This window comes from Gavia stellata, chromosome 9 (genome assembly GCF_030936135.1).
Source record: "Gavia stellata isolate bGavSte3 chromosome 9, bGavSte3.hap2, whole genome shotgun sequence".
NCBI classification, from domain to species: Eukaryota; Metazoa; Chordata; class Aves; order Gaviiformes; family Gaviidae; genus Gavia; species Gavia stellata.
Window position 1 is genome coordinate 3,227,918 of NC_082602.1, and position 15,576 is coordinate 3,243,493.

The 15,576-nt window shown below is 46.7% G+C and overlaps 1 protein-coding gene across 2 annotated transcripts in view; it reads right to left on the reverse strand.

Annotated features, from left to right (window-relative positions):
- IPMK (inositol polyphosphate multikinase) overlaps window positions 1–7,424 on the reverse strand; it is a 44,729-nt gene extending 37,305 nt beyond the window's left edge. For both annotated transcript variants that reach the window (XR_009484098.1, XM_059821271.1), the window contains exons 1-2: window positions 7,193–7,424; window positions 2,163–2,248 (exon numbers count right to left, since the gene is read on the reverse strand). Coding sequence is in view for 1 of the 2 variants with exons in the window: in XM_059821271.1 (XP_059677254.1) it covers window positions 2,163–2,248; window positions 7,193–7,424 (318 nt within the window). In the remaining variant the exon portion in view is untranslated. The remainder of the gene's footprint in view (window positions 1–2,162; window positions 2,249–7,192) is intronic.
- Window positions 7,425–15,576: the final 8,152 nt, after the last annotated feature.

Consider the following 15,576-nt stretch of genomic DNA (forward strand, 5'->3'; position numbering starts at 1 on the left):
CTCTCGTAACTGACTGCCTTTAAACAACCCCTTGTCTCAAGGAGCGGTAAAATTCTCCTTCCCCCATTCTCTGAAGGCTCACTAGCCTACTCCAAGGTGATAACGTCTCTTTGATTACACACCACAAGATGCCTTGAGCTCAGTCACCAAAACAGGGCAGTCTTGCTGTTGTTCCCACTGCTTATCAGTTTAATCACTGAAACTGACAGAAGACTACCAACACAAGGAAGTTTTGCCATCTTTTAAATAAGTCAAATCAGCTCATCAATGTCCAAAAAGCACCAGCACAGCACAAGGTAAGTGGCAAGAATGGGAAGAAAGGCCTTTCCCTCTTGGCAGCAACGAGCGATTGTATCAGCTCAAGCTGTACGTGAAACCGTACCTTACACTAACCCTCACAATCCACAGTAATCCTCATCCTGTAACAACCATACGTAGTGCTTAGGTGTCTATATCCTGCGTGACGTGGTTCTTGCCCGAGAGCAAACATGATAGTAGTTAATCATTGAGAAGCGACAAATCCCCAAGACCTTTCTCCTGTACTTTCACCTACGTAACATACATGCATTTGCTCTCCTTCCCCTCTCCCACAAAAAGGCGTTCTTAGTCCACGCACAACTAATTGTGTATACACCTTTCCATTTCTCCATTATTTTTCAAGAATTGCCCAACCCCTTTCCCAAATGGCTTATAACCAAAAAAATTCAGTGTCAGAAGCAACCCGGCAAGACCCTGGAAGACATAATTGAACCTAACTTTGCAAGTTACTAGCATTGAGACCTGACTTCTTCCACTATGACATGGCATAGTAACAAGGGCACTAATACAGACCTCTTTCTCGAAGATTTTGCCCAGGGTCTTGCTCACGGCTTGTCACGTGAATCTAAGCAACAGGCAAAATGATAATGCCTGTGCTGTGAACAGTTAACGTCTAAGCACTGCTCAAGCTTACTCCTCTTATCCGATGGCTTTAGACAGCATGTTACTGTCCATACCTCAGGATTTCACAGAAGACTAAGTAGCCTGGCACTCAAAGGAGTCTGCTCAAGCTTTCTCCTTCTACTGAAGAGTTACCACTCAGACTGGATTGCATCTTTCTTAACCTCATCTAAATGACAGTCACTGAGAAACCTCAGAAAAATATTTACATTTAGATTTAACTGGCTCCTGCTGAGCTCCTACTAACTCAAGAGCTGCTGTTTTGTCTACCAGTCCCATCACAAGAATTATCGAGTAATGCTAGTATGCAAACACATTGTTCTCTTAGAGCATGTTGCTTAGTCTGTTTTAATGTGAGACATTTCCACAAAATACCTAAGGTCTTTTGGTAACTTAAATACCCTTCTAGGGGAAAAAAGAAAAGAAGAAAACCAAACCAAACAACACAACAAAAAGAGAGTCTCAAGACTCCTCTCTCATCCTGCATGAAGACTTCTACAGTTCTTTCTACCTAATAAGCCATGGAAAGGGATGACATATCAAGCTGATATAGAAAAAACACATGACTATCACGGGCAGGTAGCTCAGTAAGAGAAAGAGGTTCTAAATACAGTTTACCATCATAAGACAACAAGCAACAGCTTCCCTGGTTTGTGTTATTAAAGTTACTGACAAGGCAAACTGAAAATGAGCAATAGGAAAAATACAACTGAAGTTAAAACAACTGGAGAGTTTCACTTTTTATTGACTTTTTAAAAGGAGCTGAGTTTTAATACAGTGAACAGTTTTAACACAGTGAACAGAGCAATACTTCTAGCAATAAACCAGACTAGACAGAAGTGTAAGACATGCTAAATTTAGAAGCAACCAATTCTGAGACACTCAGCAACATGAGAAAGATGGGATCAAACATACCACCCTTTAATCATAGATGGAGATAATACAAGGCTTTTAGATAAAATCTTAGAGGACGTGAAAACCCCACGAGCAAATAAGCAAGCTGAAATCCTGTGAGTGAAGTAGGTCTGGCATGGGGACAGACATTCAAGAGGAGAAAGTTCTAGACAACACACAGATACCATGACAGGGCTGCCAGTGACCTACCGTTCAGATATTTAGGTTGCGCTTTCCCAACCACAACAATAAGGATGTACTTCTACAGTAAGCACACCCATCCCTTCACTCGCGGCGAGCCAGCTCCCTCCACGCTGCAGGACCCTCACCTTGTTGTAGAACTCCTGCTCCCTGGGACCGCGAGGTGGTGGCTGCAACTGCTTCAGGACAGTCCCATCTGGATGCTGCAGTATACCTAGAAGAGAAGCACTTCCTTCAGGGCTTAGTTTTAAGAAATACAGCTTTTTTTGTCCTTTTTTTTTTTTCTTCAGAAATAGCAAATACACCATCAGGGACAGCCTATTTGCAAAGTCGTACTGCTTTCAGTACGTGCACAGTAGAGTCGAAATCGGCAGCTCCTACACAACACCCTTAGTAGAGGTTTGCTTGCATTCCTTTTTTTCTAGCCATCAGATGATTTCCTGGGTCTAATTCTGCTCAAGGCCAACAAAGTACTGGGATTTGACATTAAAAGTTTCACCCAGAAAAAACATTCATTCAGCTATGGAAGATTACATAGCCACTCCCTTTTTAAATAACTGATAAGGTGTTTTTCCAACAATGCCAAGAAGTTAAAGGAGTTAGTACCAAGTTTAATGCATTTCTTACTAGCTAAAACAGAAATATATGTCCTGTGAATACATTTCTATACTAGTGGCATAGAAAGAGCACTTCCGTATTACTAGAAGTAGCACCCCTATAACACTCATGCTAATCAGATGCGACTATTTCTATCACAGTAATTACAATACAGAACTCAAGCCAGGCAACCACCTTCATCATGCCTGCACCAAAAAAAACCCCAAAATATGCTCCCGAAACAGCCTTAATGACTCTCCAGTCAGCAATACTGCTGAGTAGCTGCGTAAGAAATGCAACTGAATATCTGAGGGTACTCAAGAGATGGATATGGGCAAGAACAGAGTAAAGTAACTGCGTCCCTGTGAAACGCGCTCTAAATTTCAAGATCATTAGTTGCAAGGGAAAAAGAAAAACACTTCTGGAAAATAAATTTTCTTCTAGGATTTATTCATAGCTTTTCAGATAGTAGTTTATTTTGCTTAGAAGGGAAGCACAAATGCCAACTGTATCCAAAATAGGTTCCACCTTCAGCTTGCCACTTGAGGAAACACAGTAAAACAAGCCAGGAGCTTTGTGTCCCAGAAAGAGTTCGCAGTTGTAACAGCAATTGTTTTTTCACCTTTTAGAAAGCATTATCTCTGGGTGGGCTCTGTTTTGCAGTCTTGGAAACTAAAAAAAATCTTTAGAGCCTAAGATATTTACTTTAAAACAACCACCAGACTTAGAAAAGTTGTTTCATTAGTTGGCTGTGCCAATGAACAAAGAGTGGTTTTAAAAAATTATGTAGAACAGCTCTCAAGTCATGCTGCTTGCTGAAAGTTGGATTTTGTATACTTTCCAAAACTAGAAAAATATTGCCACACAACAGTGCGCAGACTACCACTACTTCAAGACACAATAGCTTCTCCCCCCCCGTACCCTTTTACACGTGCTGGAAACCGCTTAGCAAAGTGCACAAAGTATCTGAATGGTACGCATTTTGAATGTGAGTTGCTAACAATCACAACATTAAAAAAGGTTTTATAACACTTATTCCTCAAAATCTGCATGGTGGCTTTGATGATAAGACAAGTAGACAATCTACAAGGTAGAAAGACCAGGCAAATATTCCTGGAAGTAGAACCCATACACTATTGGATTGAGACATATTACTTGAAAAGTTTAATATAACCTGACGTTGTCTAAAGTTCCCTCATCCTCTGGACTGCTGACAGGCTAGAGCACCTACTCTGTCACTGTGACTGAGGCAGGCCTGGAAACCCAAGACTCATGTTTCAACACTCACCACAAAGATGAAAACTCCATCACCTTCCCTCCAGTCTACAACAACAACAACCAGAGATACCATCACCTGCAGATCATACTAACATATGAACGTTGGTCATGGTTTTGTTCTAGGGTTCCTGCGGTTTTTCAGCACAGACAGAGAGTAGTATTAATATATGAATAAGCAATTAACATTTCTGAAGAAGCAGCAGAACTATACCAAAATTAAAATTCTGAAATATCTCATCAACATTTCTCTATGGCTCTGCATGCAAAGCTTGCTAGCATTCAAATCTACTGCAAAAATAACCAATGCAGATGTATGCACTCTTCTAAAAAAAAAAAAGGCAATCCATTCAATCCACGTTTCACTGAACTATAGACAAAACCTGTTCTGCACAAACACGACAAACATTGACTTTAGAAAAGATCCTCTGCCCTCCGAGGGTATCTAATAAGGACTGACCAGTATGTATGTGCCACCTTAACCTTTGCTTCGGGAAAATAGCAGCCAGAGTTAGAAGTTTTGCGATTTGCACAACCGAGCAAGTCACACCGAAAGAGAATGGTTCCTTTAGCTACAGAATCCCACTAACGGCTTGGGGACCTCCAGCACTTTGCAGGTACGGGCACCAAACCACAGCCTGATGCAAGAGGTGACATATCCCATCAGCTCCTGTCTCCTTCCACCTGCCTATGGAATTAAGCCACAACCCAAGGTGGTCACCTTACTTACTACAGGTGATTTACTCTGTTCCAGGGGAAGCACTGCTGAACACAGCATTCAACAAAAGGTCAATCATAATGCCCAGAAGCCGGGGGTCTATGGGTGCATGCAGGGAGATTGCTCGAGACCTTTCTTCACAAAGCGGTAACAGTCACAGGGAGCAAAGGGAAAATGGAAAGGTCTTATTCAGGAGGGAGGGAACCCTATGGCAAAGAAATTTTAAGGTATACCTCAACAAGAAAAAAAAAAGTTAAAAAATACTCATGATACCTTCAAGTCCTCTGCGTGTTTGTATGTGAGGACAGAAGGGAAGTCGAGCGCAGAGGACAGCAGTGACATGCAGGAGGAAGCTGGGCAGAACAAAGAAGGCTCTGAGCTTGAATCAGTAAACAGCTCAGATACTAACACCAGCCGGGTACAACCTCCAAGGTACGTTTGCCACGTTGTACGCATAGCAATAGAGGTATCCCGACAAAAAGGCATACTGGTTTTATAGCTTTAGGCTTTTAAAATGCTAAAGGTTCAATGGGGTGGAAAAGGGCAGAATGGAAAATAGCAGGAAGGGTGACTACTGTAGGAAAAGGCAGAAAAGGCAACGGAGGAGGTAGAAGACACAGTGGTCTCCTCACACATGCTTAAAGTTCTCACAGATTCTGGCATACAGATTGCCTGCGATATTCCTTACCAGTGCTATTAGCAACTACATATATCCAAACATCTGGCCACTAGCTTCACAACAAAGACACCACGGGGAGCAGCACTGCAGAATTATACATGACCCTCTATCTTTAGCATCTTGACTGCCTGCACTCCTACATACAACATCTGTAAAGAAATAAAACGAGAAGATTCAGTTACAAAAATGAGAGAGCCGTAAGTGCCATAGCAGCTTTGGTCTTCACTTAAATGTAAAACTTGGTTTCTAAGATGAGATCATCAAGGGTGGTTGTACCTCTGCAGGAAAATCTTCGTCTTGTGGTGGATGTAGCAGAGCTAGCTTTACCTAATCCATTTGAGCTGCACCCGCAATATACGTGGCGCATCACCCATGTTGTCTTGATCCAAATGCGATAAAACTGACGTGCCAAAGGTGAGGCTCTCCCCGAAGTGAGCCTTTTTTGCCTGATCCCACCCCATGTTATGATATATGAGCAACGAGGAAGACGTACAGCACCAAGGACCCAACGCACCTTCCTCGACGTTTTAAGGCAGTGGTTGCACCAGGGGCAAGGGACAAGAATTACTTTGCTGCGGAGATTATCAGCAGCAAGACATACCATGGATGCAGGCTGTAGATAAGACACTCACAGTGCCATTAGTGCTGTAATTCCACTCACTGATGGTTGAAGGGGTTCTGAAGTTCAGCTCTTGGCCTATTCGGCAGAGACAGTTCCTACTGACAGGGTTCAAAGGCAATATGACAGCAGGTACTCGTTATAGCCACTCTCAAAGGGCACGCTGAGAGTTGAATGGATGTATACCTTACATTTGGCTCCAGGGCGGGGGTTATACCAAATGTGAAGTCCTGGAAGAAATGCCGTTTGGCAACGTTAACTTGGCCGCTTGCTCTGGCACTGACCGCTGCCTATGTTAAAAGGCACCTTCATCAGAAGTGCCAACACCTCACTCCTCACTCCTCAACCTGGAATTCAAATAGAAGTGTAAAGCTAGCGGAGGCATGCTTCAAAAATGCTGTCTCCTCATGGTATCTGCACTGTTAGACTGCTTACTAGCCGTTGGTTAGGCCTTACTCTTATGATCAAATAAATAAGCAGTTAAGAAGTTACCCCAGGTTGGTAAATGGCTTACTAATGTTTTGCTGAAGTTTCTGGCGGCCACAGGTTTGGGGGTTCCCTTTGGATAAAGCCTAGTTTCAATATACATTCTGAGGGTACCAGCACGCCGTTACCTAAATTCCCGCTTCTTTTAGAAGGTGCCCGTTAAAGCGAAGCTGAACCGCAGAAGCCCTTCGGCTTAAAGGTTAACTCTCCTGTTAACTCTCCCGTCCTGACGGGCCATCAGCACTGATGAAAGCCACCAGAAGAATAACATTATACCGCTCCCTCCGCAACCTGTGCGCACCGGCCGAGCTCCGCCGGCCCCTCCCGCCCCCGAAGGGAGGAACAGGCCCTGCCCAGGGAGAGGGACCCCTCGGCCCTGAGGCGACCCCCAGGCCGACAGCCCCGCGCTGCGGCGGCACCCGGGGGCGAACAGGTGCTCGCAGCTCAGCCCGGGAGGCGGACAGAGCCCGGCGGCGGCGGCTCAGCCACCCGGGCGGCAAACCCGACCCGCCGCTCCTCAGGCGCCGCGCGCGTCCCCCTCCCGCCGCCGGTGAGCGGCTCCCGCCTGTCACACCCCCCCCCCCCCCCCCCGCCGCCAACAGCTGAGCTACCGGCCGCCGCCAGCGGGACGTGAGGAGAATTGAAGCGAGACCCGCCCCGCCGCCACCAGGTTTGGAAGAATTAAGACAAACGGGAGGGCGGGGGGGGACGGGGACCCCCTCAGGGGCGGCCCGGCCCGCCGCTCCCCCCGCTGCCCCCCTCCCCGCGCCCCGCCGCCGCTCACCGCCTTTATCCTTGCCGTACATGTGCCCGGCCACCTGGTGCGACAGCGGCACGCAGCCGTTCAGCCCCCGCCGCCGGCCCCCCGCCGCCGCCGCGGGGCCCGGGGAGGCGCCGAGCGCCGGCTGGGCCGCGGCCTCCTCCGCCTCGCCGCGCCCGCCGCCCGCGCAGCGCCCGCGCCCGCCCTCGGGGCGCCCCACCGCGGGCGGCGCCGGCCGCGGGGGCTCCGTGGCCATTTCCCGGGGGTGGGGGGGTGGCGGCGGGAGGCGAGGGCCGGCCGCGCGGCGGCGGCGGCGGGCGGGCCTCAGCGGGCGCTGCGTACCGGGGCGCGGGCGGTGAGGGCCCGCGGCTCCATCACCCCGCGCCGCGCCGCTCCGCACCGCGCCGCGCCGCCCACCCCGCCGCTGAGGCAGCGACTGGCCGCGGCGCCGCCCCGCCCCGGACGCGGCTCCGCCTCCGCCGCCCGGCCCGGCCCGCGGCGGGGCGGGGCGGGGCGGGGGTCGCCGCCGCCGCCGCCGAGCGACGCGCGGCCCCGGGGGTAGGCCGCGCCCGCGCGCCGGCGCCTCGGTGAGGCCGGGGCGGGCAGCGCCTGCGTTCAGCGGCCGCCTGCGGAGGCAGCAGGGCCCCGCGCACCCGAGACCGGCCCCGACCCGCAGAGGGGCCGGTGACACCCACCCCCGTGGGCATCCCCACGCCGCCCCGGCCGGCCGGCAGCCCCCGGGCCGGCGTTGGCTCCCCCGGCCCTCCCGGGAGAGCCCTGTGCTGGCAGGCAGAGGCCGTTCCCCCTCCGCTGGTTCTCGGTAACCAGAAGTACACCCCAAATCCTCTCCAGTTTTGTATCAATCCACCGTCATCCCGTGGGTTGTTTATCTTCTCTCCAGTAGATCAGAGGGACTACAAGCGCGAGCAAACTGAAGCCTGTAAATAGTATCAGACCTTTAAAGTGGGTAAGGACCTTCATAGCAGTCTAAAACAGAGCCTTACCAAGCTCTGTGGGTGCTGGCCTTGCGTTTGAGGTGGGCGCACCTGGCCTGACACCAGATCAAAATTGGATAAGGGATTAATCTCTAATCTGAATTCTAACTCCCCATGGGTAGAGGAGGGTATGCACAAGCCCTGCCTTCGCTCACGGGACCCCAAAGCCCGCTGCCTGGCTGGGAGACAGTATTTACTAACATTTCTTTTCGCTGGGGTATGTATCAGCTCTATTTGTCAGCCTGTAATTACTCCCTTTTCTTTTCGCTGTTTCTTTCCTTTATAAAATTAGCTGAACTCTGTGAATATTAGATCTGCACTTTTGCCACGGTATCCGCCAGTATCAAGTCATGTTTAGCATTAGTAGGACGCAGGAATGGGAAAACAAGGACAGAGATAGGAAAATTAATTTTAGCAGATATATAACATTCCCCCAGGTTTTATAAAAATGGGCTGATGTATCAGGGATCAGCGCTGACATTAGAAGAAAGACGATGCGGTGAGCTCCGCTGTTACTTGCCGCCTCTTCCCCATCCCATAGCTGGGAGATGTGGCAGGTGGTTGGGAGAACCGGATGGCAGTTTGGGGGAGTTACTGGGGAAATTAAAGTATCAAAGCAACAGGAAGGTCACAGGGAAAATGAGAGTATTGAAGAGTGAGAGGAAGGAGCATAGCATATAAATCTCTCAAAACTGAGTTTCATTAGGTCGTTGTTCATGGAACAATTTGTTTCACTCTCTTGATTGGGTAAGATGGGGAAGACAGTGGTAACAACTCAGCAAGATACTTTCTGAAGTAACAAGGCTGGTCTGAAAAGTTACATTTCTCCCTCCCCAATATCTCCTTCTCATCAGCCGTTACTGTCCAGCCCTAAAGACTAGGAGTCAGATGGTTGCGAGCGTAAGCTCCTACCTTCAGTTCCCCAATGCTGAATTTTCCCAGGGGGTGCTGACACAGGAGAGAAATACCACAGATTGGTCAGCCCTTGCACAAAAGAAATTACTGAGGAGTACAGTGAAAAAAAAGCACAAGCGGTACGTGTCTGGCAGAAAGAAGGCTCCCGGTCTCGGCAGCAGCAGCTGCTGCACGGTTCGGATGCCAGCCTGAGCCTTGCGGAAAGATATTTCCCCCTGCGGAGATGCGAGACACTTCGGCTGATCTGGGTCTAAATGCAGACAGAAAAACATAGATGGCATTTCAGACTTGCATGAGTGCCCATTTAACGCTGCTATCTACCTGAGCTCGAAATCTTAATGAGAAAAAAAAAAAGGGAATTAGAAGGCAAAAAATTGGAATTTAAAGGCTATTCAAGTACCTAGTCCTGAACAAATAGCTTCTAGATAGCCTTAGAGCTAACAGAAGTGGGCCTGGAGGGGATTAAAAGAAATATGAAAGCATGAGTAATTGGAATAAGTAAACACTGACTATTTCCTTTTCCCTGATATTTGCTTTAGTCAGATTTATGCATATAGAAATCAAGTGATGCGAGACGCTATCTTCTGCTCACTCATTCCACCCTCATGCTTCAGCGCACAGAGTTCACTAACCTTATCTGGGAAGTTCTCCTAAAATAAAACAAGCGAAACCAAGAGAATACCAGAAATGACAAATAATTAATTTCTCCACAGAGCGTGATACTGTAAGAGTTTGCACTGAAAGCTGAACCTACCAGCAAGATTCCCAAGGAAACTTCTCGTCTCCGGGCTGTGCAATTGCACTTGAAGAGAAAGCGAAAGAGGCTGCAACCAGCTCCTAAAGCAGGGGCAGGTGGTTGGGAATCGCCCCCCCCAGCAAAATGCATTTGGCAAAATTATGCTTAATTCTGGATAACTCTTTGTTGCTGGAAAACAATTTTACCTCACTCAGTCTGAGGAAAATGTAAACACTAACAATATAAGAATAATAAATATTACACACATTTATTTCGCACAAACTGCTTTGCGTTGCAAGAGGATATCTCACCGGGAGATTGCAAAGCTCCCCTGAACTGTGTGAGGATTACAAAAGAATCACTTTCTGCTGAAATAAAGCCCTTTTTGAAATACAACAGCTAGTTAATAACTAACCGCAAGACGCATGGTAGTTTAGTACAGGAAATAAGCTCATACTTCAGTGGAAGTGCAGGGGGACATTAGGTAAACAGATTAGTGGGGCTGGGACTTGGCCAGAATATTGGTACCCTAGAGGTATGTTGACAACAAGCACCGCTAGATTTTCGACTGGTGCTTTGGACGGTTCACAGCCGCTTCTTCCCCATCTCGCCAAAAATACCGCTCCTCTGCTGGAGCCCTGTTTTCTGCGTGAGGTCTGTGCGAGAGATGTGGATCCTGCTGCCCGCAGAGCCACTTCCTGCAGCGGGCGGCCGCGCTTGCGTAGCTTCTGCCGGCCAAACAGATTGCAACAGAGCCGACCTGGACCGTACGTATGGTCCTGATAAGAAACATCGATCGGTGAAACCAATAATTTGCTGGAAGGGCGAGAGCATCTGCAGCGGTGCTTCTGCGGGCGGGAGGGCCTGTCTGGCTCATTTGGCATATGCCAGATGTCGTTGCAGCAGTGGAGGTTGTAGCCGTGTTGCAGTTCTTTTTTCTCGCTGTTTCACAGCAGAAGTGTTGCTGTGTCACGCCCTCTTAAAATAGCTCAGGGCTTTGAATCCTTTGATAAATTCACAGAAGTTCAGTGCTATCTTCTTTGTTCTTGTTAAGCAAAGGAAAATCTATAAACTACCCGTGTCTGTTGTAGCTGTAAAACTCAACGGTGCTATCCCGCTTTCTTTCCTAGCTACTTCCTTGTCACTTAGGCATCAGGTCCCACAATGATTAATATTTTACTTGGCTCTGACTGATGCAAACTCTTTGACACTAGTCTCCTCCCTGGCAACCGTGTACATCTGGGGTTTTCCAGGATGAAAACAAAGGGACAGTGTGAAAAGCCAACCTACGCTCTCTGGAGATAATAACGGCTCATTTCGAAAATGACTGTGAGGTTAATTCACGGCAGTTGTGTATTTTGTGGATCACCTTTTCTACAAACAGAACCGCAGCTGTAAATTTTGGGAGGTTTGTTTTGTATTAGAAAGCTACGAGGACTATGAAGGTGAGAAGCTCATTTCAATAGTTCCTTTCTTTCTCAGAGTCCTTGGATTGTATTTTTTTGTTGGTGATCATTAAAGAAACTAAGCACAGAATTTGGAAGAAAGGTCCATTTTTGGACTGAGAGGAGGTGAAGGGGTGGGAAGCAAATGGAAGGGCTTTCATGGTGGAGAGGAGGCAGCAGTGGGTGTTTGCTGAGACTGGTTTTATTCAACATCTTCATTCACGACCCGCAGAAGGGAGCGTGCACAAAGTCTCCAGGTCTGTAGATGCTCCTGGCCTCCTCAGGGCAGTCAAATGCCATGCCGATAGCAAAGAAGTCCTGCAGGATCTCACAAAACTGAACAAAAGGCTCAATGTTGGCACAGGAGCTTCAGTGTGGATAAACGTAGGGCAATGCATGTAGAGGAAAATCGTCCAAACCAAAGCTCTTTGATGCTGACCCTGGAACTGGCTGTCACAGCCCAGGAAAGAGATCCCGAAGTCACTGTTGACAGTTGCCTGAGATCATCAGCCCGGTGTACGTCTGCAGCCAAAAAAAGCCAACAAAATGTTGGGCAACATCACAAAGAGCATTGAGAGAAAGACAAAAGGCATCATTTTGCTGCTATGTGTAGCTTCAGCGTGCCACGTATTGAGTCCGGCTTCCACGCCTGGTCTCTCACGGAGAATAGGAACATACCATTAATTAATTGGTGCAGAAGATGGAATTAAACCATGATTTGTGGAGAGTCTAAATTGGTGCAACATGTTTTAGCTGCCTCCAGCCCTAGAAAACGGCAATGACATGCGTGTGCTTTGACATCCTTGGGCAAGAAGTTGTCTTCTTTCTGAAACAGAGGCATTAGAGCAAAGTCTTTAGTACCATCTCCTGATCTCGTGGCTTACAGGTAGATAAAGATTACTCCCTTTGTCTTTCTAAAAAAAGATTTTCCACGTACGGCTTTGTATCTCTCTATCAGGGGGTTGCTCAGGGTTTACAAATGCACAATGGCATTTTACCAGGCAGATCCTAATGCTTTAGGATAACCCTGGTACTTGATTTAAAATGAGTAACATGCCAAGCGGTTTATTTAAAATGCCTCTTTGTCTTTCCCTAGAGGCTACTTACATTGCCCCCACCTGCAGCAGAATTAAACACCTATTTATTGACTAAACCCACTGCCAACTGGCATTTTAAAAAGTATCTTCTATTAAACAGTATTCTGCTCCCAGACTTTGTCTGCAAAGCAACAGAATTTCAACCCTTAAAAAGTAATTTAGCCCGCGCAGATGTTGCAGCCAAGAATGAGATTAAAAGAGCAAGATCACGCTGTTTGAAAAGAGCAACAAATTTAATAATTATTGAAGTGAAAGTCTGTTCGGGCCGTTGTTTTGGTACCCGAATCTCAAGCAAGAGTCCTGGCGCTGAACAGACAGACAGTGCATCTTGACTATGTCTTATCCATGTATGGTGATATTTGTCAGCTGCAGAAAAGTATTTGAGAAAAGTTATGCAGTCAGTGACCTTATCATTCATTTTGCTGCCTTTCTGTTGCCAGCTGACTTGACTGAACAGCACAAACATTCCAGCTACTGAGCAGATCCTTGCACTATGCTGAATTTTGAATGCTTCACACATTAAAGCTATAATTTCTGGCGCGCGCAGGAAACTCCTCTTTTTTGCAGAGGCTTCTCCCGGAGAGCAGAAGGCAGGTTTTTTTTTGTATAAATGTGCCACACATTCAAAAGCACCAAAACTGCAGTCTGTATGACAAAGCGGATGCAGAGCAGAGCAGATTAAGGGCAGTGCAATGTCAAATCAGAGCGGAGGGATGATTCAGTCTTCAGACAAGAAAAAAATAACAAGAGAAATGGTATCTCTGTGCTCACGTGAGATGTATGCAACTTCTATGTATTGAAGAAAACAGTTGCTTGAGAACCCCAATAAATCCTTTCTTACCAGTCCAAACTGCACAATAAAGGTAGACTGAATTCTGCTTTGCTACAACCACGCAAACCTACTGTGATTTTACTGACTTCAAGGAGCATACCGGTAAATACTCCTTCTATTTATTACAATTGCACATCTAATTAAACAGTTTACAAAGGTGGGCGTGGAGGAACATTAGACTGCTAACAGGGGACCCACGGCATAAAAGTACATTGCTTTCTGTCCAGTACTGCAGGATTTCACAGACAGTTCAGAAGGAAAAAACACAGTAACAGACGTCTGCTCGAGGCACATAACCCCTTTGGCTCTAAGGAGTAAGCTTTTGGCTAATAGAACCACTTAGTCCCAGAAGCTAATGAACAGCCACTTTGTATATCTTATGCTTCACTCTATTAAGAGGTATAATGAAATGCAGCGCATAATTTTCTGTAATTTGATTTATCCCTTTTTGCTACCACCCCACAATATTACATGGTGTTAAATCTTCTCTTCTAGCTTATGCTCTCCTCCCATCTGCCACTTTATTTCTTCTTTTTCTCCTTCTTGTTTCTCTCCACACATTTGATTTATTTATTTTTACCTTATTTAATTTTTATTCAGTTGCTCTGTGCATTAGCCAGCCTGGAAATCATCCTGCCCAAGAAACGCACCATGCACTGCAGGCAGCACAGCTACACCACTGCTACAGTAGAAAACAAGCCCCAGAGAGCTTCAAGCAGCAGCCCCTGATTCCCATCCTAAATTAATGATGGCTCTAGGAAAGTGGTAATTCTCCTGCCAGCGCAGAGAAGCCATTCACCAATGCAGGAAAACCAGGGCAGAACAAGCCTGGGTGCACAAAGCAATTGGGGGAGCGGGTATCTGACACTGCTGAGCTTAATGTGTACCAGTGACAATAGAAAAAAGGTGTTTGGTCTTCTCAGCAGATTAAATGTTCTGACTGGGCTGAAATAGAGATGCTGAGCACTGATAAACTCAGTCTGCCGGGCAGCCGCAGCAGGGAATCCCCTCTCTGCCCATGCGCTACGGGGAGGTCGTGCTCTTCCACCTAATCCAGCCAGGGCTCAGGGTGGGTTTTGTCAGCCTTGAAGCTGCAGGAGTTGAAATAAAAGCCGAATTTAGTAAGAGGCTTCCATGGCTAAAGAGAAACCAGCTGACCAGAAAGTTTCTTTGCAGTACCAATGTTTAGTTTCATGCCTATGTTCTTATCCTTCCTGCTATTATAAAATGTTCTTCCGTTTTTGGAGTGAGCAACTGTGATACCACAGTGACTCACGTTTCCATGTCTTTATCTAGCTGCCTTATACTTAAAGGAAAATCCCACTCCAACTGCTGTGCAACTGTGCAAAATAAATTTTACAGACCCCAAACAGCACCAGAACAAGGTCCAAGCTGCAACAATATGATGAAAATTTTAGTAGGGCCTGTGGTCAGCTCTGCAGCTGGCCGTCGGGGGACTGGCGATAAAACTCCTTGATTCAAAGCGCATGAGCCACCATGCATGAGAAGCTGCTTAGTTCCAAACATGTTTATGCAGCGCTTCAAGAAGCCTGGGCTCAGCCAGCCAGCAATGCTGCTGAACCCGCCCCACCTCCCAAATACACACATGCATAAAACCCCAAGAACAGCATCGCCCACAACACGGAGTATCCATTGCACAGCGTTTGTTTCCTCCTGGTGGACCAGCATGTGATTGCAATGCTGGCCTCCACCCTTTGAAATTATCCATTAAATTAACGGTGCTTGAATTAGACGCGCAGAAAGTACCTGTAACTTACAGCCGCCTCCTCGTCAAGAACGCTGGTTCTAGAAGCACTTGAATATGTGACATTCAGACTATTTTGATGAGCCACACTGCAGAATCAGTACTTTAATCTGTTCACTTTCCTAAGGAACACTTCCACGTTGAAAAATAACGTAGAATAGAAACACAGTTTTACTCTGGGACAGGAATCCTCCACTGCATTGATAGGAAGGATTTGTACCACATTTTCATGTAGGAGTTTCAATGTTAAATGAAAATTGCACATTTGCAGAAGAATTTCTTTACGGTTAAAAACTTGGCAAAATCTAACCAATTCGCTTCATATTCTAGAGATTATTCAAGGAAAGGCCTAAAGAACAGAGATTTCAGAAAACACCGGAGCAGGCAAGCACTCAGACTATCAGAACACGATAACCTATTACAGCACTAACGAAAAAAAAAGGAAGTGTTCTCTATGATGCTCATCAAGACTGATGGCAAGTTTGTTTACTCAAATGCAAGTATCTCTTCTCATTATCATGTTCAAACAGCTCACATACATGAGGTACAGTATAGAAAACTCTATGTGCAGCAAAATAAAATTTAACCACTTTGTGTCAACATTTATAAATGTGACACTTCTC